Here is a 26,210-nt window from a genome sequence, read left to right as displayed (position 1 = left end):
CCGTTTTCAGAGTATTGGTAACATAAAAGCAAATGAGACTATCCCGGATTGGTTCGCGAAATGAAAACACCACTGAGATCAGTGTGTGAATGGGGGACAGGGGGGGGGGGGGGGAGAGTGTGAGGACTTTGAAGAGGACAAGGACTAACAATCTGTCAAATTAAAAATATGTATCTACGTCTCAATAAAGTTTAAAAATAAAGTTGCTTTATTTTATCAACAGACCTTGTATAGTTTACTGTCACATAACTTAACGCTATGGACTGGTGTTGCTAAAACGTAAACACATTTCAAGCTTCTTCAGCATGTAAGGATTCCAGTGACGCCAGTTGTCATACATACTATTGGCTGTAGTTCCGATGGAGGGGGGGGGGGGGGTCGAGGTAGGAGATCGTGCCTTCCACCTGTTCTGTTCCATAGTAAATGCCACATTTGTCACGTTGATTGCGTCATAAAGTGACTGGGATGTGTTTTGGTGTTGCAGGTCCTTGCGGTACACAGGGATTATGGACCTGAACATGTTGCCGAGCACTACGCATGCGCACGACTTCCACTCCGGGCTCAGCCGGGTCGTCATGGTGCGCAAGACGGAGCAGCGGACATTTGCTTCCACCAGGAGCGGAGAGGTACGTTTCTGCACGGGCGCCTCTTCTGCTGTGACGGAGCTAGTGTTACGCGGATGTGCATACAAATAGTTCTGTGATTTCTGTGTTGTACGCTCGCAGGTAAGTCTCACTTTGCAAGAAATCAATACTTTGTTTCCTTCCTTAACAATATGCTCATGTATCTTGCCTGCGAACGTCTGGAAAAATACTAACAACGGTCATAAAGCTTACACGGCTCTAACTTTTAGTACTATAAAAACTGTAATACTATAGGAGAATTTCTTCCTGAACATTTTGATGTACAATTAATAACATTATTTCTCACGCTGACTTATTGCAATACTTTTTGTGAAGATCAGTAAATTACATTTTGATGTGCTGGTTCACATTTGGAATCTTTGCCTGACTATCTTTCTTAGGTGCGTGAAACTTTACGTACACGTAAAGTGTATGTCTATCTAAAAAGTAGACTACAGCCATGTCTTTAAATTCTTCATTTGTGTGGCCATATTGTCCGTATTGCTTTACATTCTTGAGAGGATTTTTGTTCTGCCGTTGCAACTACAAAAAATGCGTCTTTTTTTTAACCAGATGCGTTTCGGTTTATTGATGTAAAGCATCATCAGTGGTCTGTAATTAAGTTGTTTACATTTTGACTTGCTGTCAGATCGCAAAATAGTTCGTTAGCAATATGTTGGTTTTTAAATGCGGTGATTTCCGCTTAGACTAAAACTATGGGTGTCTAAACAAGAACAACATCAATGATGTGCCAGCTGACGGCATTTTCCGTAGGAAGCGAGAAATCAAGCGGAAATAACCATAAGTACAAACCAACATATTGTTAACGAACTGTTTTTCGATCTGAAAGCAAATCGAAATGTAAATAACTTAATTACAGACCATTGATGAAGCCTAACCTCAATAAAGCGAAACGCGTCTGGCGAAAAAACAGGCATTTTTTGTAGTTGCAATGACAGAACGAAGCCAGCCGGTGTGGCCGAGCGGTTCTAGGCGCTTCAGTCTGGAGCCGCGCGACCGCTACGGTCGCAGGTTCGAATCCCGCCTCGGGCATAGATGTGTGTGATGTCCTTAGGTTAGTTAGGTTTAAGTAGTTCTAAGTTCTAGGGGACTGATGACCTTAGATGTTAAGTCCCATAGTGCTCAGAGCCATTTGAACCATTTTTGAAACAGCGGTCAGGTTAATATTTTGTATTGCCACCTTCTGCTTCGATCACAGATTCCAAACGTCGACGCATAAATTCCACCATTTTTTTCGTGTACGCACGTGTAAAGTTATTCCACTCTTTCACTAAGGCTGCTTTTAAATCATCTTTGCTTTTGATGTTGTATTTTTTTATCCTACACTTTAGTTCGCCCCAAAGATGCTCAATTGGGTTAATATCTGGTGGCTGGCAAGGCGAATGCAACTGTTATGGTACATTGTAAAGTAGCCATTCTTTTACGATAATGGCCGTGCGCTTGCTGAAACACAGTCTGTTCTTAGTCCCAGTTTCTCCGCAGATGGCTTCAGATTCTCTTTTAAGATGGTGAGATACTTCCGTTTATCCATAATACCTTCAATAAATACTAAATTCCCAACTCCAGCTCCAGACATGCAACCCCACACAAGAATATTTCCACCACCATACTTCACTGATGGGACAAGATTTCTCTTCTCCCAACTTTCATTCCTGTTTCGCTACATCTTTTGCTGTCCATCACACTGGAAGATGTTACTCTCATCCGTGAAAAGTTCTGTATTCCAAAATGTGGAATCTTTATTTCGGCGCAGAGTTGCAAATTCTAGGCGCTTCTGTTCATTTACCCTTCTTATGAACGGTTTCTTCTTGATGTTCTACTTCCAAATCTATGAGTATGCAGGAGTCTTCGTACTGTATTTCCACTAGTATTTGCGACATCAAATGGCAGCTCCGTAGCTGTAATTCTGGGATCTGCATTGACTTTTCTAATTATGTGTCGGCGCTCCGTGTTAGTTAATTTCGGTGGTCATCCTCATCCTCATTTAGCTTTGTTTTCTACACTTCCTTGATCCTTGTAATTTCTTATTACGCTCTGGACACTTGCATGGCTCCTCCTAACAATTTCCACAGTGAGAAGCCCTTTTTACTGAGTTCAATAATATTTTTCCTCACCTCCACTGGTATTTCAGTTCGTTTTGAATCCATTTTACGCGATCGAATTATGTATTGCAATACACGTCTATTGTATCAACAAAACACCACTTGCACCATGCCCACTGCAACGTCTCTCTCGCAACTAACGACAGACTCGGAAGTGTATGTTGACTTCTGTACCGCAGTAAACAAATACTGTTGCATCTATCACGCTTGCAATGCACAGTACCTGTCTGAAGACCTTGGTTTATGTTATGGACGCAGGCAGAGTGTTGCACGTCTACCTCTGTGCATCCAGGTTGTACGCACCATGCTACAAAATGGGGGTATATGTATACTTCAGTGACGGACTGTATATCAATGTAAGACTGTTTCACAGAAACGATGTTACTAATAATGATACACATCTACTATATTACTGAATGACTAACCGAGGATATGTTCGCAGCTGCAAGTTGCCTATCGAACTTCTTCCAGGGGTAACAGAAACTTGATGTTCAATATTTCATCTAATTATCGACCGAATTTGAAAATTAAAATGCTGTCGTGGTATACTCGTCCAGAGTAAAAATTTGACACGATAAGACAAGTGTTACAGTTAGAAACTACACACGTCTTTAGGCAGCGTAACTTACGGAGTACAAATTACCCAGACTATATTTATCCAATATTTGAGAAAGAGAGGTCTTAGCGACTTCCAACAAACTTTAAACAAACCTTTTCCCACATGGACGCTTAATGTCATATCTTTAGTCATTTGTAATCAGACAGTTGAAGCAGTTTCATACATTGAGGTTCGAGTCTTTAAAGGATCGGTGGTGGAGATTCACTGATGTAATACTAGAACATCAGATTACTTGATTTTGAAAATCAGTGATTGGCTTACGTTGTAAAGAACAAACTGAGTTGTCTACCCTACTTCGCCATGTAATTTCAGAGCGCTGACCTCATTGGTTGGTTTCAGAGCTTAGGATGACAGAGATGGAGTCACGTGCGGTTTTGTGTCTCTCTGTGGTAGAAGAGGTTAACAAAGAACAGTGACAACTAAACTCCATGAAACGGTTCTGAAAGATTCAATTTACTCCCGGATATGTTGCTTATAGACACCTCTGTTTCCTCTTCAGCAGAATAGCAAAAGAGAGATTTTTGCCAATATATTGAACGTCTAAGAAAAGTGATATCAATACTTCGATTAAAAAAAAGTCTTGGCAGATAGTTACCAGCAGCTCCATGAAACTTAACAAATGTGTCTTCTACCTATGCGGATTACTTTGAAGGAGAATCATGGTATTTTGTTTCATCTATTTTCTAAGGATCATGGAATCATTAAACAAATTTTATAGCCATACCTTGCACTTCATCTGTTGTAAGAAACAAATGTCAACACAAGTGTTGAAATGCAAAAATTTCGTATTGCAAAAGGTGGTATATTCCCTTCAGTTTTTTCAAAAACACGAAGAATTTATCTAACTACACTTTACCAAGAACAGCTGTGGGATCTGGATTTCGTAAACTGAAATCACATCACTCAACTCCATTCACCCCTTTTTTTTAATTATTAACAGACTAGACTTTTCGCTGCAGCTTCACTCGCATAAGTTTTCCCTCTTTTCCCCTCTCTCTGTCCATCGCCTCCATCCCTCTCTTTCTGTCCAGCTCCTCCTCCCGCTCTATCTGTCTAACCCTTCCTCTGTATGCCTCAACTTCCCCATCAACATACTTTGTGCATATGTATCCTCTGCAATACAGTTCAATGAAGCAGGTCAGTACTATTCGCCCAACACACCTCTCATGCAGGGCAACCTACATGCTGCAGCCCAGAAAACCGTTTGTTGCCTCTTACATGTAGGCTGCACTGCGAAGCAGGTTGATTTGGCAAATGCGTACTGTTTCTACACAAAATACGTATCATGAAGTGGAGCCCATATGCCAGGGGCTGAAAAAACACGTTTTTGCCGTATCTCTACTCCTGTTGGAGCTAGGAGGTTATAAATCCCACAAAGCTGATGCTCACGAGGCATGCTTTTACTGTACCAAACTTGGTTGAAATCGACGCAGAGGTTTGGGAGCAGATTCCATATATACTCTGCTATATATATAACTTTGCTCTGAGCAAAACTGAAATGTGAATGTTCTTGGTTTAAGCTTTGTAATGAAAAATCAAGACTCTTTTCTTTCAAATACTCAACCAGTTCATCTCCCAAGTTTAGTGTCAAAAAATTGGTATATATCTTGCCAAACCTTATGAGATGATATCATTGTGTTACATAGGAAACGCTTTTCCATAGAGCTGTAGCAGAACACCAGTAGGAGCCAGTTCGGTTCACATTTATTTACAGCATCAGTTGCTCGCTGCACTGAAGTCTTTTCCAAGGCAGATAATCATTTTTGCGTTCATCTTATCAGAACAAACGGTTAATTCGTTACTTTCCACACCTTACTTTTAAAACAAAATACATTGGAATACATTTAAGTAATTTTTATTCTTTTTGTCTGTGTTTATTGTACTAGACAGAATGACAGTCAAGCGTGTCTATTTATGCAGGTACACAATATGTAATTCTTTCTTCCTTTTCTCTAGTATTTATCTTGTACAGTAAGGTGTCTTTTTTCAGAAATTAGCAAATTTTATTATTTAACTTTGTAGATGGATGTTTTTCCTAAGGCCACAGTCGTCAAGGTAATCTAAGGGAGCAGTCATGTGCGTCTCTGTCTATGAGTAGTGTAAATTTCGTTCTGCATGTAATCTTATTTTAAGTATTCAGTTTGTGTATCGTATACTCTGAGGCGGAGTGTGGGGACCAGAGCAGCATTTGCCTAAACGAGCGTGCAAAACCGACTAGAAACCATTCTCAGGCTGGCCAGTGTAACAGACTGCGGTCGTTAATCCACCGTTAATCTATCTCCCTGTCGTGCGAGCTAGCGCGCTGCACATTACGCTGTATGAACACCTCAAACTGTGTGTCGTATCTAGCCAGGGAATAAACAGTAGCTTAAACGAAAGATCGCTATTTCTTGTTATAAACTCTTCGTTGGTTGCATACTGCAAAAAGCAGTCCTTCAATATATATATTTTTTTTACCGCATCTATAAGTCTTTTGATTGATCTGATGGTTTTGTCTTCTAATTCTCATGAACCTCTTAGTGAATCCACGAAATTCTTCGTTCTTATAACCATTTTTTGCCAGTTTTCTATCCTTATCTATGAACGAATATCTACTTTGTTGTGAAGCTTATTATTTCTTTTATGTCTTATAAATATCCTGTGGTTTCTTGTATCCTGTTAATCTACAAAATTTCTCATTTCATTTACCCAATTAATCACAAACTCCGCTAAATTGGTCATAATCTATTATTTTTCAAATCTTTAACTTTTTTTAAGTAATGTGAACACACACTAAAAGAACGAAAATCAACTCAATGGTACAAAAATCAACTCTGTGGCAAACGTGAGAGCCACCTACAAAATTTCTTTGATGTGTGGTCCACCAATGAAACGCCCTTAGCACAGAAATAGTAATATCAACTTCTTCATCCATAGTAACAAGTAGTATCCAAGGGCATTCCATATTGACTTCCACGTCATTTTCCCCATTATTCACAGTGTGGCATTTGATTCATCATTACAGTTGCAAATACAGAGTGGAGAAAAATTGTCACGAAATTTTAACTCTGGATAGCCGATGACAGTAGGAACGAATATTACTAATGTTGTGTAGGTCGACAACGCACAATTTTTAAACTACGGAAACTTGGCGCCACCCTCTCCGATTGGCCGCGGGATTGCCCTGTTGCCGCATGCTCTGGACAACGCATGACCGCGAATACTTTGCCTGCCGGAGATCGCGATGTATCCAAGGCGTTTGGGCATTGACGGGGCGAGGGACGTTTGTATGTGTGAACCAAGCCCCTACCACGCCGTAGCGGGGAAGCGAGGCAACTGTCCCCCAATTGAAGCAGCTGATCGCCGCCATTTTCAGGGATGAATCCTAGTACTGGGGTTGTGATTTGAAGTATATGAGACGCAACAAGAGCAAATTGAAGCACAAATTAAACACGTTTGTTTAAAAAAGTACTGAGTATTCGAGTCTCTTTGAAAAGTATACTTAAATGAAAGAAGTTTCCTAATTTCCGAAATACGTCTGCATAGAGACGCGAAATTTAAGAATGTAAGGATCTTTCCTGACAAGGTGAAGCGAGTTTACATCGAGTTATTTGCATTAGATAGTTACATGAAAATTTTAAAGTAGCAGACAGTACGATTATTATTTAATTCACGTAATTTTCCTGTCAGGTCCGTTTGCTTTTTGCCGGCTACTGTGTACATTTTGCACGCTTACTTTTGTGTAGCACAGTATTGTCCACACTCGAATTTTGGTATGATTAATTGTAATAATCCATATCACTTTAAATACCGTAGGAATTTCATTCGCACATTAGTTTTTAACACTGTTAGCACCTCTGAAAGTGGTTGAGTTTCAAACATTTAGTCAAATATTTGACCATTTACGAAGTATAATCACCACCTGACAATACAGATTAAGTATCTAAACGCAGTTATTCGAACTACCTACGATTCATATTTAATATATATTTGATTGCCTTGGTAACCTGGAAAAGGAACGTCAAAGTTATACACACTGACAGTATTTGCACACTATTTAACCTCCGCCTATATTGCACGATTTCCAGGACACTATACCTTTTTCAAATGAGTTGGAAATCCAAATACTGTCGGTATAGCATCGTCCTTCAGTTGACGTATATTTACATAATTTTCCATGTAACAATTCTCTTCAAAATGAAGAGAGCACAGCAAATGATTTGCTGTCGGTTGGAAGTTCTCTCTCCGAGTAGCAACTATCCATTTCAGATTTAGAAAATCATTTGTAAGGGGAAACCTAAACAAAAACAAACGCTCATGATGTATTATTTCTCCATGAAAATGCTATATACAAGTAACAGAAAGTAACAAACAACCAGAAATGACTGACCTGTGAAATGTAACATTGTTTCCGTCTTCGTCTTTGCTTCCATTATACTGTTACAATTAAAAGCAGCACACGAACGAACCCTGTTTACGCACCGTTTCCCTGCAAATGGTGGCTTCTACCACGTTCAATGTGGGGACGCGACACTAGCGCCAATGCGCGGTCTAGTTTTTACTTAGTAAGTCTATGGTGTGAACGGACAACCATAGCGCTGCACGCCAACCGATGAACGGCAACAGGGCAATCCCACGGTCAACTGGAGCGCATGACGCCAAGTTTCCACAGTTTAAAAATGGTGCGTTGGCGACCTACACAACATTAGTAGTTTTGATTCGTACTTGCATCTGCTATCCGGGGTTAAAATTTCGTGACTCAGTTTTTGGCCAGAAAGTAATGCACCACATTTCTTTTTCTTCAACAATTGTTGATTGAACACAGTGAAACGTACAGACAAGAAAGAATGATGTTTCTTCCATACTCCCAATTTTTCCAGTAATCACCTTCCCATTCTGTGACCTTCCTCCAGTGAGAGACAAGGGTGCGTATGCCCTATGGCTACCATTCCTTACTCTGGTCATGATGCCCTTTCTTCAGCGTGCGTGTTACCTCTCTGCCGTCCTCAAAATTACTTCCACGAGTGGCATAATGGCTGACACAAGTGGAAGTCTGAGGGAGGTAGTTCAGGGTTGTTGGATGGATAGGGTAACAGTGTTCAGTCCTGTTTAGTGATGTGTTCTGGAGTTCTTAAACGTGTGAGGCCGATCACTATCATAGTGAATCAATCACCTGGGTTGTTATGGCGCCGAAGTGTCTGGAAGCACTTCTTGAGTTTGATTAATGTGTTCACATATGCTACGAAGTTAATGACGCAGCCCCTTGGCATCACAAATGAGCACATCACCAAGCTGCGTCTCGTAAAGTGTGACACCCCTGGATGGTCTCCTCCAACGCTGCAAAGCTTGGAGCTCTGCCGAACCGCCTTCTCGTAATGGCCTCGCCCTCTTTGCCCAGCTACTAACCGTACTTCTGTCGACTGCAGATGCTCCATAAACTGCCCACATACGTTTGTGAATATGCCCAACAGTTTCTTTCTCCAGAGTGATAAATTCAATGACGCTATTTTGAAACATTGCTGCAGCTACGCTTTCTGTCGGAGGTAATGGAAAATTTTGCGCGCGCACTCCGGCAACTTAAAATAATGCTTACCTAAATTTCGCATTCGTACCATTGTTGTTGGATGACATAAAAGGTGGTGCTTTACTTTCTGGGTGATCCTCGTACTTTGTTTGAGGTGCAGGATCTTGGTAGCGGATGGGAAATGTGCGTGTTACGTAAATCTGACTCAAGAGTATGTATTTATAATCTCCGACCGAAGGATAAATATAAGTATCGTCACATCATCTTACGTATTCTGTCCATGCGGTGCAGACAGATGATGTAAGCGGTCCCTCTAACCCCTCGTAAACTTTTCATGGCATGAATATGCAATGAACGTACGTCAGATGTTCGATTCATCGTCACGACTCACGAAGCGAGAGGTTCCCTTTTTGTTTTGGCGTTCATGGTGGGGGTAAGTGCGAGATAAGGGGCGGAAGGAAGCATCGAGGATGTCAGGTGCATATTCAGTTTCAATTAAGAGGCTCTCTTAGAGAAAACTGTCATGCATGAATAAAATCCGGGATCTCACTTGATGGTATTTGGGCGATACTTGCTTACAATGGATTGCAGACGTTAAAAATTTTAAAACTAATTACAAGCTGCACTTTGCGCTAAGGTTTCCTCTCAAGCAGTCACAAAAACGTCATTCTTACGTCACGAATGACCGACTAACTCGCAAGTTTAACAACTTGTGTATAAGATTAGGTGGTATATTAGTGTATTGTGTGCAACTGTACAGACAAGCCGTGCTTCTGTTACACAATTTTGTTTTTTCGTAGACTGATTTGCTCGTATAGCTTCTTCTTGGTCATCAATGACGGTTTACTAAAATAGCAAAATGTGGAAACACACATACTGTACTGTCCGGGCAATACACAAGGAATTTAGATTTTTTTTTAATTTTATTGCACATCCACTTTTATTTCGTGTGTACCTATCGATTTTCTTCTTAACCTCTTCCTGCATAGGCCTAATGAGTAACATGACTAGTAAAAGTGAGACATCTCTACCATTTTGGTAATAGCCAGTGCTGTTTCATTTTTATGCTTCATAATAGCTTCCATAGTTGTGGAAACTCACGATAGAGGGAGATAAATTGTAATAAAACTCATTTTCACCAAACATATGCGGCGAAACATAAACACAAATAATATCCGCCATCTCGTAAAATTTTTTGGCAGTCAGAATGTTTCAAAAACACGCCCTGCGTTTGACAAATACGTTAAGCAGCGCGTACAGTGTCAAATATTTGGTAAACTTAGTAAAGTTTGACAAATTGTTTGATCGTGTACGGGGGCCTCACATTAACTGACAACTGTCGCGGTAGAAGGGCACATGGTTAAAGAGTTAAAATAAAATGAAATTGCGAAATGTTGAAGAAACAGCGGAGCCCATGCGACGAGACAGACACTAGGAGAGAGAAATACTTTTTGGATTTAGGTAATACCATATCATCAGTTGGATGGTGTAAAACAGCGGTGCATCTGACAGTTGGCAGCGTCCGTTCTTTTTCGCGTAACGACAATCAGTTACTGACTGCATTACACGTCTGCTCTTAATTCAGATGAAACTCCAGGGCGGATTTCGCTAGAGACACGAATGACATGTACTGTATGTACAAACATGTGTGAAACTTGTTAAATGTGTGTGTGAAATGCATGCAGGGCATTAATGACAGCTGTTTAAAGCGTTCCACAGTGGTGAAGGAGAACTAATGACAAACAGTTTAAATGACGCTTGAGGCCTATCAACCCGGGAAGAACTTAGTGGCAACACGATGCAGTCCAAGATGCTGTGTCTGGATTTCATGACATGATCCTACTGAAATGTTAAATTCTTCTGCAGTCTCTCTGACAGTTTTCGATTGGCACGCACAATTTCGTTCACGTTCCTGACTTGAGCGTTGTCGGTCGAAGTCTAAGGATGCACTGAATGAGCGTCACCTTTAACTTCTGTCGGCCATTTTTAAACCGTGTGCACCAATTGTAACACTGAGTACGGCTTAAGCATTAATTACCACAGGCTCCCTGCATCATTTGGTGTCTTTGTAAGGATTTTATTGAGTTTCACGCAAAATTTAATGTGGATGTGTTGCTCCTCTATCTCTACCATCTTGAAATTCGCAAACTGCGCGACACAACGTTCTACTCAATACAGCACTGAACAATAATGAACAGACAGACAACAGTGAAACTTCCTGCAGCTACACGTTAAACACGGGCGTCTGCAGGGATACCAACCGCATTTATACCCGCAAATATTGGGTCTGATATGGACAGCATTTAACTGGATAACTTACGTTTTGTTAGTGTTATAGCTGCAAAAAAACTGACACAATTCTGGACTGCACAACAATATTGTTCAAGGCATAGTAGGAGTTGCTGTGATTAATAAAGATGATAAAAGCAAATTAAGACACTGGGAAAAAGATTTCAGCTTGAGGGACTGACAAATGACAGGAACAAAAATTAAAAGATATGGAGTATTGAAATAAGCACCGGAGATAGGAGGGATAGCTGCATGTGTTAGCAGACCACTTCCACGATTTGAAACACTAGATGTAATCGCTGGGGTACACAGTTTCCATCCTGGGGTGGGGTGGGTGAGGGGCGGGAGGGTAAGTAAGGTTACAGTATCAGGGAATGCATCCAGTCACCATCGACTACTAACATTGCCAAATTCAAATTAACGTGCCCATCTGTGAAGCTATGGGATAGAACTAGGAAAAAAAGGAGAAGACTGAAATAAGAATCAGCAGTGGGCTGTACAGAATTTAAAGACAATGATGTGGCTGCCTTGAGTTGCTGTGTTGGGAGAAGTTCCAGAACAATCATTGGCACTGGCGATGAGTATACGGGTAGAATCTGTTTGAGACATGAGATTGCTGCAGATTTACGTAATTAGAACTGCTGCTCAGAATGAAGTGGTTCTGAGCAGGATCTTTGTCCTTGATGGGGAACTGTAACTCCTGGAAGTGTGAAGTATATGGTTGGTCAAACTCTCTGGCTGGGGGTATTCCGTAACACATTAATAGTAAAGTAGCCACTCAAGGTTTTGATGTTACCATCTTTGATAAGCTGGTTGCACTGCTAGCAAGCCAGAGAAGTGGCTTCCTTATCTGGGAGCAAATAGAAATAGTACAAGGATGTCAATGCATCAGATGTGAATATATGTGCAATTTAATAGCCTAAATTATGATGCAGAAACATCTAACAAAGAAGGCTGTCATCATATTTCAGTTGGACACCTACAAAGCATAAATTCCCGAAGGATTATTGATTTTGCTAATTTTGTTATTGTTCTACATCTGTGCATATATATGAGACTCTTCACCTAACAGTGAGCTCTATGCTGCTTCTCTAAGATCTTCACAGTGATTCTCTCTCCTATGCCATATTTATCATCTTGTGAAATCTTTACTGCATTTGACTTCTTACAAGTGTTCCTTACAATAAGGGTGAATGGTATGCAGGCACAATAAAAATGTGATAATATGATACTGCTGATACTGTTTTGTGAGTCATCAATATTTCACTGCAATTTTTATGAAAGTGTTCATATTTTTCAGCATTTTAAAGTAAATAAATGTTTCTATAATTGTAATAATAATGCTCACAAATGGTACAGTTTTGAACAATGTCCATCAATACCAGAATTTGTGTGTTAGAAATACATTTACTTCCATACACTATGTGATCAAAAGTATCTGGACACCTGGCTGAAAATGACTTGAAAGTTCGTGGCACCCTCCATCGGTAATGATGCAATTCAGTATGGTGTTGGCCCACCCTTAGCCTTGATGACAGCTTCCACTCTTGCAGGCATATGTTCACTCAGGTGCTGGAAGGTTTCTTGGGGAATGGCAGCCCATTTCTCATGGAGTGCTGTACTAGGAGAGATGTCAATGTCGGTTGGTGAGGCCTGGCTCAAAATCGGCATTCCAAAACATCCCAAAGGTGTTCTATAGGATTAAAGTCAGGACTCTGTGCAGGCCAGTCCATTGCAGGGATGTTATTGTCGTGTAACCACTCCGCCACAGGCTGTGCATTATGAACGTTCAATCACGTTGAAAGGTGCAATCGTCATCCCCAAATTGCTATTCAACAGTGGGAAGCAAGAAGGTGCTTAAAACATCAATGTAGGCCTATGCTGTGATAATGCCATGCAAAACAACAAGTGGTGCAAGCCCCCTCCATGAAAAACATGACGACACCGTAACACCTCCACCTCCGAATTTTACTGTTGACACTACAACGCTGGCAGATGATGTTCACCAGACATTCGCCTTACCCACACCCTGCCTTCAGATCGCCACATTGTGTACCATGATTCATCACTCCACACAACATTTTTCCAATGTTCAATTGTCCATTGTTTTTGCTCCTGACATCAAGCAAGGCATCGTTTGGTATTTACCACTGTGATGAGCAGCCGCTTTATCATGAAATCCAAGTTTTCTCACCTCCCGCCTAACTGTCATAGTACTTGCACTGGATCCTGATGCAGTTTGGAATTCCTGTGTGATGGTCTGGATTGACATCTGCCTATTACACATTACAACCCCCTTCAACTGTCGGCGGTATCTGTCAGTCAACAGATGAGGTCGGCCTGTACGCTTTTGTGCTGTACATGTCCCTTCACATTTCCACTTCACTATCACATCAGAAACCTGGGCCTAGGGATGTTAAGGAATGTGGAAATCTCGCATACAGACATATGACACAAGTGACACCCAGTCACCTGACCCTGTTCGAAGTCCATGAGTTCTGTGGAGTGCCCAATTCTGCTCTCTCACGATGTCTAATGACCACTGAGGTTGCTGATATGGAATATCTGGCAAAAGGTGGCAGCACAATGCACCTAATATGAAAAAAGTATGTTTTTGGGAGTGCCTGGATACTTTTGATCACATAGTGTATCAGTATTTAATGGTATTTTTTTACTTTTTCCATGTTTCTGTTTATTCAAAAATCCTTATGGTGGTTTATTCAGAGATCCTCATGGTGGTTGCTTCTATTTTTTTAAGGAACCAAAATTTGAAACAGTTACAAGAGAGACTGTGGAGACCTTCATGGGACACCGTCCACAAAAAGTGATTACTTCTGAAAAGAGAGATGTTATCAAAGGAATGCCACAGGATCTACTCGCCTCACTTCCTGGCACACCTTCGCAAAATGGTATGGAATGATTCCTAATTTTCTAGCCTTGTATTTGTACTTTTACATGCGTGTTTTCCTTCATGCACATGAGTCACATCACAATTATTTTTACATGCACATATGGTTATCATAAAGATATATCTGGCATTGATTTTGATTATCTTTTAGTCTTACCATTCTTTTCATCAGCAGATGTGTATGTTGGCCTGGTTGTGTGATTCATAATAATTCTTGGGATGACAGTTCCTTCCATTTGTGCTGTGTGGCAACACATATAATTCATACTAAAATTCTTAACATAAACATAGGGAGAAAGCATCAATTACAAAATTACTCAAAAAAATGCACTATGTTGCATCTGTGGGTTGTCTATTAACTCCATACAGGTTATAAAAATGGATGTATGTACACTGGTCAACCAGAACATTATGACAACTGACCTATTATTGATATAAACCTGTCCAGGCAATAGCAGCATCAGCTGGTGAGGAATGACTGCTAGTCAAACACACACATGGTGCATGTAGAATAAGTGAGCATGCTGTCTGTTTGTAGAATGGGGAGGTGTATGATCTATCTGTTTTTGACCAAGGGCAGATTGTGATCACTGGAGGCTTGGGATGAGCATTTCAGAAACTGCATAACTTGTCGGTTGTTCTAGGAGTACTGTGGTGTCTTCAGCATTTGACAATACCAAGGAGAAACCATGTCCAGATGTCATGAGGGTTGGGTGGTCACCCCTCATTACAGATGTCAGACATCGTAGGTTGGGCAGACTAGTAAAACAGGACAGGTGGTAAACTGTGGTGTAACTAACATAATAATTTAATGCTGGGCAGAATATAAGTGTGTCTGAACACACAGTGCACCGAACACTCCTAATAGTGGACCTCCGCAGCCAACAAACCATGCATATGCCAGTGATAACAACAAGAGATTGGCAACTATGACTGAAATGGCCATAAGACCATTGACATTGGACGTTGGCACAGTGGCAGAGCATTGCATGCTCTGATGAACCCAATAACTTCTTATGCTCTGGGAAACATTCATGTGGGCATCCTTGGGTTCAGTGGAGCTCATGCATGGCACCATGGTGTCCAAGGAGTATTGTAGACTGGTTGCAGACAATATACACTCCTTCATGATGATCATGTTTCCTGATAGCAGTGGCATTTTTCAGTGAGATAATGCACCATGTCATAAGGCCAAGAGTGTGATGGAGGGGTTTGAAGAACACGGTCGTGAGTTCCAATTGACGTGCTTGCCTCCCAACTCACCAGATCAGAACCCGATTGGACACAGCTGGGCTGTGTTTGAATGTGGCATCAGAGCTCATTGCTCTCTCCTCAGAATTTATGGGAATTAGGTGACTTTGGTGTGCAGATGTTACGCCAACTCTCTTCAGTGACCTACCAAGCCTCAAGGGTTCCTTGCCATGACATGTTGCCTCAGTTACCTGTACCAAAGGTGGACATACTATTTGGTAGGTGCTCAGAATGTTCTGGCTCATCAGTACAAGTGTGTATGTTCAACATGGAACACACATCCCTTACTGTTAGGTAACAATGACTGTGGGGATAATAACCATCTACCTATCACAGTTCAGGATATAAGACGTCATGAACACTAAAATGCACGGAAAACTGCCGCATTGTGCATGATATTTAAATTTATTACTTCTTTTCTACTAACTGTATTCACAATATATTTCACAGAAAATGCCTACATAAACTGCTGAACCTACATACACAAATATGTCGTAAACACTGAGTAAGAAAGTCCCTGATACCTAGCAACCCTTTTGACAGCTTTCAATTGTGACACTCAAATGGCTGTAGGCAAAAAGCAATAGCCATCTTCAGAGCTAGGAAGAGCCGTTGCCATAGAGATCTTTACAAACAATTTGTATACTGTACTTATGCATTTGTATATTATGCATAGCTTGCTGTATTTTCCTGGCCTCTACATTAGCAATTAAAAAAGCTGTGTCTCTGTATTTTATTTTACAGGAACTTCAAAATTTCGTTCTCCTAGTGTATCTCCAGATATTCCCTCACCAAAGGTAAATTTACAACTAAAGCAGAAACACTTTAGTAGTTATATAAATAGCATTTGACTGCTGTGCTTTCTGTGTAGTACAGCTCATGACTACATGAAAATGTAGACTGGTATCAAGGAGCCATATACAGTTTGTAAACATCTGCAATATTTCAGTTAAAGGCAATGAAGTTTGGCCTACTTTAGTTCTTTTAATACATTATGTAATCAAAAGTATCCGGACACCTATTAGTGAACAGTAGTATAGGGTATGTTCACCCTTTGCTTTTATGATAGCTTAAATTCTGCTGGGTACATTTTCAATTAGGTGCCTGAATGTCTGTGGAGGAATGTACATTTTTCGCCACGAGCTGAAACTAGAGGAGGAGAGTGATGCTGGGCACAGGGGTCTGAAGCTAAGTCAACATTCTAACTCATTTTAACAATTCCTTAATATTCAGGCTATGACTCTGGGCAGGCTAGTACATTATAGGATTGATATTGTCCACCAATTATTGCCTCGCAGGGTGTATTGTTACACTGATACAAACTATCATCATCTCCCGACTGTTCCTCTACTATACGCAGTACACAATGCTGTAAAAAGTAGTCATATCCTTTCACATTTAGTATTTTCTTAAGCAGAATAAGACTACCATAACCTAACAATGAAAAACGTTCCCATACCATTACACCGTCTCCTCCTTACCTCACTGTTGGCAATACACATGATGGCAGTTAATGTTCTCCAGGTATCCGACACACCCAAACCCTTCTGTCAAATTGCCACAAGTTATAGCATGACTCATCACTCCCAATCAATCATTTCAACCACTGTTCAGTGGTGCTGCTCTTTACACAACCTCAAGCGTCGCTTAGCATTGACTACAGAGATGTGCGACTTGTGACACACTGCTTGACCACTGTACCCCACTGTTTTTAACTCGCTACGCACAGACATTGTGTTAGCTGGATTTCTGCAGCAGTTTGGTACTCGTGAGTGATTCTTTCCACTGATTTCATGCGATCTTTCACAACCACCTTCACAGTGCTAAACAGTCGCTGTCCGTTGGTATATGTAGTCTGCATGGTTGTGGTTTAGCTATGGTTGTTCCTTCATATTTCCACTTCACAATCACATCACAACAATAAACTTGGGCAGATTTAGTGGGGTTGAAATGTCCCAGTGACTAGTCCAAGTTCAAGGTCACGTAGCTCTCCTGACTGACCGAGTCTGTTGTTACTGCTACTCTACTGACAACACAACACTTGCTGCATCCTTTTATACTGGTGGTTCCATCCCTCAAGACATCTGCTGGTCAATTTCACATTACAGAGGGCTGCCCGGATACTTTTGATCAGGTAGTGCATGTATAAGACAGAAGCAAATATATATGATGTGAATTATGACACAATTAATACTATCATCAATTTTGTTACAGAAAGCTGAAACGCAGCTGAGTTTACTGAAATCAAGATTGAAGCCTGTTAGTCCAACAACAAATGGTGCAGCATCAACTGAATCTATGGAAAGTGATGCTGATTTTGCAACAGATTGTCTTAATGCCCATAATGAGTACAGAGAGAAGCATGGTGTTCCACCCTTGAGGCTAAGCAAGAAGGTGATTTTAACTCCTTCGAATAAAATAAGGCAAATCAATCCTGCTGGCAAAACTGATTAAAAATACTTATTCACTAATATGAAATGCTTAAAGTAGTCTTGTGGCATTGTTGGCTGGATGACATTCATCTACCAAACTGGAAAGATTGTATCAAAGGAAAATTCTGGGCATTGTTGGCTGGATGACATTCATCTACCAAACTGGAAAGATTGTATCAAAGGAAAATTCAATTGAGAAAACTTATGAGAGGCATGCGTGCAATGTGTAACTCATTTTGCCCATCTTTCACGTGACAGTAGTAGGTACTTATGTGTAACTATTTCTGTCCTAATACAATGCACTTCTTTAACATTTTTTGAGAAATCAAAGCCTGTTGAATATCATATGGTAGCATCTATAGCATCAGCATTACTGGCTGAGGCAATAGACTAGATGTTAGCCCCTACTGCATTTGAGACTTGTCATTATTTGTTATTATTCTTCAGTTGCTGTTGGAGGTCATGGTAATGCCTCCATTTTTAAAACACACTAAATGAATCTGTGCAGTGTACAGAAATAAACAAGGCTCCTGAGTGGTTCACTAGCAAATAGACCAATTCTAACATTGAAATGACATATTCTGTAATGCAACAGGTAGGAAAGTTGCCAACCACAGCCCATTCCACAAATAGTGGTCACAGCTACTTTCCGTTGATGCTCCGAAAGAATTACTAATACATTGTACATTACTCAAAGCAGTTATAGAACAGTATCACTTCACTGTGATTTGTGCATGAATAAAGGTTCATTTTTATAAAGAATCTTTATTATATCTTGCCATGAATGTAACACTATGATATCATTATTCATATTATTTTCATTATTGTTGTTGTTGTTGTTGCTGTTGCTTTTCCATTCTGAAGAAATGTAATTCATTGTGGTGATGTAAGTGTTTGGTGGAAGATTAGACTTGAGTGCAGCATGGGCAGACTTGCATTCTGCCAGTTCAGCCAGTTGCACATAATGTCATGCACTATTTGACAGGTACTTTTCTCATGGTACTGAATAGGATCATAAAACTTCAAATCTCAATTCGCATAAATGCCTCAAAAGTATTTTCTACATCTAAGTTTGTACTACAGTCACGTGAAAGGTGAACAAAGTTGGTCACCCAGTTTGTATATAGTTCTCTTGAGAGTGGCATGCCCCACTTTTCTAATCTTCACCAAACTATCCTTCTCTTTTCCCCAAGGTTAGCTGCAAACTGGGATAGTTTCTTGTACTTAATTTCTTTGTATCATTAATACAAGAAGTTTACCTCTTGAAATTAGGCAGTGACCCTGCCATTCTGTTTTATGATTTTAAAAATTGGATATATTTTCTTTTATTATTCACTGTTATGTCCTCCTTAAAGCATATTGTACAATAACTCCAGCTGTTTACTAAAAGAGGCTATTTGGAAATGTTCAACTTGGACATACCCATTTTGAATTCTGTTGGTAGAAGTTTTTTACCACTAGTACATTAGATGCAGGAGGGTAGCAGGAACTGGGGGGGGGGAGAGTGAACTGGTTTAAGTAAAGTTTCTGATCTCTAGGTTGTACACCCTGTGTTAAATAGCAAACCACTCTGTAGTTTCTCATGAAGTAAGTACACATACATGTTAATGGCGACCACTAAATGTACGCACCACAAAATTATTGTAATCCCAGATTTATGTCATCTACAAAATCTGGTTAAATATGTTTTGTTCATATATGACATAGCTGCTTTCACAGGTAGCCCTGCCTCTGTTCAGACAGGATAGGCCTTAACAGGTCTAGAGCAGGAAGTGCTGGATGTGTGGATTGGGTAAATCTTGCAGTAGGTCTGCCACAAGGGTATGAACCTATGGAGACAGGTTGGAAAAGGAAGTGGCATAGAGATGAACTAGGATGTTGTGTAGGTTGGGTGGGTAATGGAACGCCACTTGAGGAGTGTGGGAAGGATATGTGGTAAGATGTGCCTCATTTCAGAGCATGATGATAGATAATCAAAATCTTGGTGAAGGATATTGTTCAATTTTTTAAGCCCAGTGTGGTACTGGTTGAGAATGGGTGCTCCTTTGTAGGTGATTCTTGTGGTGGTAAGTGAGCCGGGGCTGTGAGAGGATAGGCTGCAGGAAATTTGTTTGCAGACTAGGTTTGGGATATAGTGCCTGTCTGATTCCACCTTTTCAAATATCCTTCAACAATGGAAAATGTTTTTTCGAACTTTCAAGATATGTTTATAAAGCATCACTGCTTTGGAATGGCCAGCTCTGGGAGAAGGTGCACATAATGGATCCACTAATTTCCCACCTATCCATGCATCATGGGTGATATCATTCAGTGTATTTATAACAAAGTGACTGAAATGTGTTGGAGCTCCATTATGCACAAACCACATGCTTTCATGTATTTTCAGGGGCGCATCCTGTAGCTAACCTGGAAGTGTGTTCTGAATAGACATTTTAGGTAGCACCTATAAGATGAACTAGTAAAGCACATGAACTTACCACAGACAGTTCTGAGTAGTACCAGTCCACGCATCAAACTGCAACTGGTGTCTAATTCAATTGTATGATGATAATGGAAAATCCAGGATGGAATGTGACAACATTGTGAAAAGGAAGTTGCTACTCGCCATATAGTAGAGATGGTGAGTCGCAGATAGGCACAACAAAAAGACTGTCACAAATATAGCTTTTGGCCAGTAAGGCCTCTGTCAAAATTAGACGACAAATGCTCACACACACACTCACATGAACACAACTCTGACACTGAGTTTTTGTTGTGTCTGTATGCGATTGAGCATCTCTTCTGTAAGGTGAGTAGCAACTTTCCTTTTCACAATATTTTACCATGATAATTTTCATCTGCCAATAATTAATTGTCAGTCAGGGAAATATGCTGTTCCATCTCTTCCAAATGTTGTCTCATCTCAAAATGAGACTGGACCATGGACCAGCAGATAGTGCAATAAATCACTGGTGGAAAGTAGTTGTATCATTGGTTAACAGGAGGTTAAAGTTGCTGTATAGATCGAATCTGACACAAATACGAGGGTTGGAACTTTAATAATGGCAACTATTTATTTATTTATCTATTTATTTCTCTGTGCTGTTCATTTATGGAACACAGCCTGTGACCAGCTTAGAGACAGAAGTGATGACACTTTCTGCAGGACCTGACCATCATTTTGCAGGACAATGCTCAAGCACATACAGTGCAAGCTGTTAATGATTTGTTTGACTGATGGGGCTGCTAAGTGCTATACCACCTACTGCACTCCCCTGACTTAAGCCCTCGTGAGTTCAACTCGATTTCTAAACTGAAGGAAATACATCACGGCATTCGCTCCAGAACTGCTACATATTCGTCTGGCAATAGACTGCGCCACTCAAACTGTCAACACAACTGACACTGCTAAGAGTATCTTTAGACTTCCACATCGGTGGAAATGGATTATACACAGTGCTGGTGACTACTTTGAAGGTCAGTAAAATTTTGAAACGTGTATATATTTTGTATGAGCTGTAAATAAATAGTTGCCACTATTAAAGTTCCAATCCTTGTGTTTGAAAGTACCATGAAATACCCTCTGTGTAGTACCGTAAGATGTATTATGTGCGATGACAAGAAGTTGTGTACTGATACTTGGCTTGATCTTGATCAGTAGCCTACAGAATGTGGTCCTTCTGTTATGTGTACAACTAGGTCTTGGTATATCTCCTTCCACTGTTCAAAGCACTACAGACTCTGTCTCAGGAATATGATGGTAAGCAGCAGCAGATGTTGCACGACTGTGCTGCCTTCTGTCTGGAAACATATTGTGACACAGCTGTGCAACCTAACATACATTACCATTTTCAGCTTTACATAGGTTCACAGAATGACAAATGAAATTAGTCCAGCCTCTTGTCATGAAACATATTTATTAATCATAACATGCATATTTCATAACAATGACAGCCATTTTCCTAAATATTTATACAGCCAATGGTAACAAGACGCCACTTACAGTATTAAGACTGTCATAAACCTTATAACAAAGATGCCTCAAAAACAGACTGATCGTATATTGACAATACAGAGGGACCTAGAGAAAGCATGTATTTGCTGGCCGTGATATTGTTGCACTTGCTCTCCTGTGGGCATTAAAGGAAACATGAGGTGATGTCACAGTAAACAATTACTGTGGTAATCAAGGAAAACACATCATATTGTGAATACTTCGAAGACAGTTGTGCATATACTACCAAGTGGTTCAGCATGTCCTCTTCAGATATATTTATAAAAAAATCACAATAAGCCAATCAAAACACCATCACTCCCAGGTGAAATAATATTTTGATCAGCTAATAACACAGAAGCAACAATAATAATGTAGCCATGCCTGTCATTATTTGCACTTATCATCAGTATCTATGCTGTAGAATGAAGCTATGAGGACATGTTTCTAGCGAATTTTGATTTCTACCACCCATTTAGTCTTCTGGTAAGGTAACTTATATTTTCTCCATCTGATCAAATATTTGCATCTTTTTTCCTCATTCTACTCCTTGTGTTTGTCACATAAGTTACTAATAACTGAAAATATTTTGATTTAGTCCCTGACTTATTTGATTATACAGGCTGTGTCAATATGTAAATGAAGTAAAGCAATGTTCTGTCAAGTAAAGTAAACCTCTGAGCTTAATTTTTAGAGAAGTAAAAGGAGTAAAATATATCCGTTACATAAGAGCAGAGAGAATTTCCAGTTTCTACGGACACACAACTCTGTTCAGGGGAAAATGAATAATTCTCTACACACCAGCCTCCTTCTGAAATTTGCATTGTCTCCCAGTCAAATTTGTTATTGCTGCTAAAGGTTTCACTGTTTCCTCCTACAGCTGTGTAAATACAGTGAAGAATGGGCCAAGCATCTTGCCCAGAAAGGTCACTCAGAACATCGACAAAACTCTGATTATGGAGAAAACATTTTCTGCAGTTGGTCATCTAGTGGAGCTCACAAAGTCACTGGGAGAGAGCCTGTTGATCATTGGTACAGTGAAATAAAGGATCATCCTTTTGGGAGAGAACCACGTGATTTAAAATCAGGTAATTATCCTGGAATGAATTTCATAAGAAGAAAAATTAAGAGTAACAACATGACTGTAGTTTTGAGGGTCAGAGCACAGTTGGCAGATTGAGTGTTTCTGTTGTATTTAAGTAATATTCAAAAGGACTCTGGAAACTTAATATTAGTTGTATGAGTTTCTGAATTTTAAGTTTTGTTCAGCAAATGAAAAATATTTTGTTTGTGCATTTGTTGTAAAAAATGCATAATGAATATATTATTCTTGAAATTGATACTGTAGATGTGAGTTCTCAGAATTAAAATGTATATATTAGTAAAATTTATATTTTAGTAACCTCATTCAGAAAAGTTATCTGAGGTAAAGCACACTCCCAAGGCTTATTAGAGAGTTAACTGAGAAAAATGGATCATCAGAGAACTCACTCTTCTTTTTTTGTGTCGTCATTCTTCTGACTGGTTTGATGTGGCCCACTACAAATTCCTCTCCTGTGCAAGCTCTTCATATCAGAGTAGCCTTTGCACCCTACATTCTCAATTATTTGTTGTCTGTATTACAGTGTCTGTCTTCCTCTACAGTTTTTACCCTCTGGTACCATGGAAGTCATTCCCTGATGTCTTAACAGATGTCCTATCATCCTGTCTCTTCTCCTTGTCAGTGTTTTCCACATATTCCTTTCCTCTCTGATTTTGTGCAGAATCACCTCATCCCTTACCTTAACAGTCCACCTTATGTTCAACATTTGTCTGTAGCACCACATCTCAAATGCTTTGCTTCTCTTCTGTTCCGGTTTTCCCACAACCCATGTTTCACTACCATACAATGCTGTGCTCCAAACATACATTCTCAGGAATTTCTTCATCAAATTAAGAACTATGTTTGATAATAGTAGACTTTTCTTGGTGGGGAATGCCTTTTTGCCAGTGCTAGTCTGCTTTTGATGTACTCCCTGGTCCATCCATCATCAGTTATTTTGCTGCCTAGATTGCAGAATTCCTTAACTTCATCTACTTCATGACCTGTAATCCTGATTTTAAGTTTCTCGCTGTTCTCATTTCTGCTACTTCTCATTGCTTTGGTCTTTCTTCAATTTACTCTCAATCCATATTCTGCACTTATTAGACTGTTTATTCCCTTCAGCAGATCATGTAATTCTTCCTCATTTTCACTGAGGTTAGCAATGTCATCAGTGAATCATGTCCTTGATACCCTTTCACCTTAAATTTTAATCCCACTCTGGAACCTTTCTTTTATTTCTATAATTACTTCTTTGATGTACAGGTTGAATAGTAGGGGCTAAAGACTACATCCCTGTATTATGCCCTTTTTAGTCCGAGCACTTCATTCTTGGTCATCCAATGTTGTTATTCCCTCTTGGCTCTTGTACATATTGTATATCACATGTCTCTCCCTATAGATTTTTCTCAGAATTTTGAACATCTTGCACCATTTTACATTATTGAACACTTTTTCTATGTTGATACATCCTATGAACTTGTCTTGATTTTTCTTTAGTTTTGCTTCCATTACCAACCACAAGATCAGAATTGCCTCTCTGGTGCCTTAACATTTCCTAAAACTGAACTGATTGTCATCTAACACATCCTCAATTTTCTTTTTCATTCTTCTGCATATTATTCTTGTCAGCAACTTGGACACTTGGGCTGTTGTTAAGCTTATTGTGCAATAATTCTTGCACTTGTCAGCTCTTGCAGTCTTCAGAATTGTTTTGGTGATATATTTCCAAAAGTGAGATGGTATGTCACCAGACTCATACATCCTATACACCAATGTGAACAGGGGTAAAATCAGTAAGGCTATATGTCATACAGATCACCTTTTACTATCATTACATTACATTTTAAATTATTTTTAGAATACATCTACTTTAAATGATATTATTTGTTTGTTTCTTAAAATTAATTATCAGAGGTGATGTATGATTTACGTGATTAAAAATATCTTTTTAAACATTTTCAGGGCACTTTAGCCAGGTTGTATGGAGAGACAGCGAGGAGCTAGGAGTAGCAGTGGCACGAAGTCGCAGTGGCCAAGTTTTTGTTGTTGCAAACTATTCACCACCAGGCAATTTCCTTGGAAGCTTTGCTGAAAATGTACCACCACTGGGGTATGTACCTAGTCAAACCTAGATATTAGAATTCAGTAACTTCTGTTCATATAGCTGATAGTTTTAATGTTTCTGTTTATCATTTCCAATTAAAACAAACTTGAGCAATTTTTAGATGTTACTTCATTTGAGTAGTTGGATCTCTTCTATGATTCTGAGTGCTCAAGTTATGTTAAGTATGAGATATCCATATACCGAAATCAAGTAACAAAATAGAGAATTACGGACATCATATATTGCAGCCTCATGAGTTGGGAGTATGCATTCCTCCTATGTGAGAGAGAAATTTTGTCTAGTTAAAGAAATATACCATATCATTTTATATTAAAACTACAGTTCAGATTCAGACATACCTTAGGACATGCACTATACATGACAAACAATATACTGAAGTCTGGGAAATTATATTAAAAGTTACTCAAAACAGAAACAGAGTTGGTGGCAATTCAAAACGAATGGCAGTTAATGGAAGTTGAACATAATTGACATGAAGATTATTGTGAGAGAAGCAATGAACTTAAAATAAAAATTTTATTGTCTAAACTGACTAAGTCTGAGAAAGATTTGCTTCTTAATGAAATCAGTTAATTATATCATGTCTCCAGTTGTTTGTGCAAGACATAGGCACTAAAATAGAATATGCTGAAATGTCATCCACTACAGGCAAGCAGACTGCAACTATACATGAAGACATAGGTGTAGACATTGATCTACAGTCATCTAAGATACCATGCTTCTTTAGTTTCATGTCAAGGTATTCGTGTTAATAAAGCAGCTTTTTTGGTAGATCTATGTGGATGATTTTGCTTTTGAAGCACAAGTATTTCAGAAGCCTAGTGTGACAACTTCCATCTTCATAGTTTATATTTATAGTTTTGAGTAAAATATGAATTGAATAAAGTTCTGTAATATTTATTTTCAGAGGATTCCCTAAGGACAAGGCTAAGAAGACTCCAGTAAAGTATGGTGCTGTTGTTAATGGATCTGCTGTTAATGGGAGTGCAAGTGATGAAGACTTTGCAGAGGAGGGTCTAAGGATCCACAATGAGTACAGAAGAAAGCATGGGGTACCTGATTTGAAATTAAGCAAAGAGGTATTTAATGGCACTTTGTCTTACTGATTACTGAAAGTCATATAAAATATATGAGGGTTACTAAGTTCTTGTCAAATATGAGCAGCTCATCAAAAGAAAGTAAGATTTACTTATGAATCATAGTGACAGTTGGCCAGTTAGCACTACCATTTTGCAGGCACATTACTCAGACTTTTGTTGTCAAGTAACTTACTGCATCTG

General features: G+C 39.5%; 1 protein-coding gene across 4 annotated transcripts in view; it reads left to right on the top strand.

The window, feature by feature from the left end:
* Window positions 1-26,210, top strand: part of LOC124792827 (protein PRY1-like) — a 542,115-nt gene that overhangs the window by 480,648 nt on the left and 35,257 nt on the right. For 3 of the 4 annotated variants that reach the window (XM_047257973.1, XM_047257971.1, XM_047257972.1), the window contains exons 2-8: window positions 485-626; window positions 13,916-14,066; window positions 16,061-16,113; window positions 17,531-17,710; window positions 22,602-22,809; window positions 24,768-24,915; window positions 25,838-26,009. In XM_047257973.1, coding sequence (XP_047113929.1) covers window positions 507-626; window positions 13,916-14,066; window positions 16,061-16,113; window positions 17,531-17,710; window positions 22,602-22,809; window positions 24,768-24,915; window positions 25,838-26,009 — 1,032 coding nt within the window. In that variant the 5' untranslated portion in view covers window positions 485-506. Of the gene's footprint in view, window positions 1-484; window positions 726-13,915; window positions 14,067-16,060; window positions 16,114-17,530; window positions 17,711-22,601; window positions 22,810-24,767; window positions 24,916-25,837; window positions 26,010-26,210 lie in introns of those variants that run through there. The other variant, XM_047257974.1, reaches the window with a different exon arrangement.

The sequence above is a fragment of the Schistocerca piceifrons genome, chromosome 1 (assembly GCF_021461385.2).
Source record: "Schistocerca piceifrons isolate TAMUIC-IGC-003096 chromosome 1, iqSchPice1.1, whole genome shotgun sequence".
Lineage (NCBI taxonomy): Eukaryota > Metazoa > Arthropoda > Insecta > Orthoptera > Acrididae > Schistocerca > Schistocerca piceifrons.
Note: the sequence above shows the minus strand (reverse complement) of the source record. Positions and strands in the feature narration are given on the sequence as shown.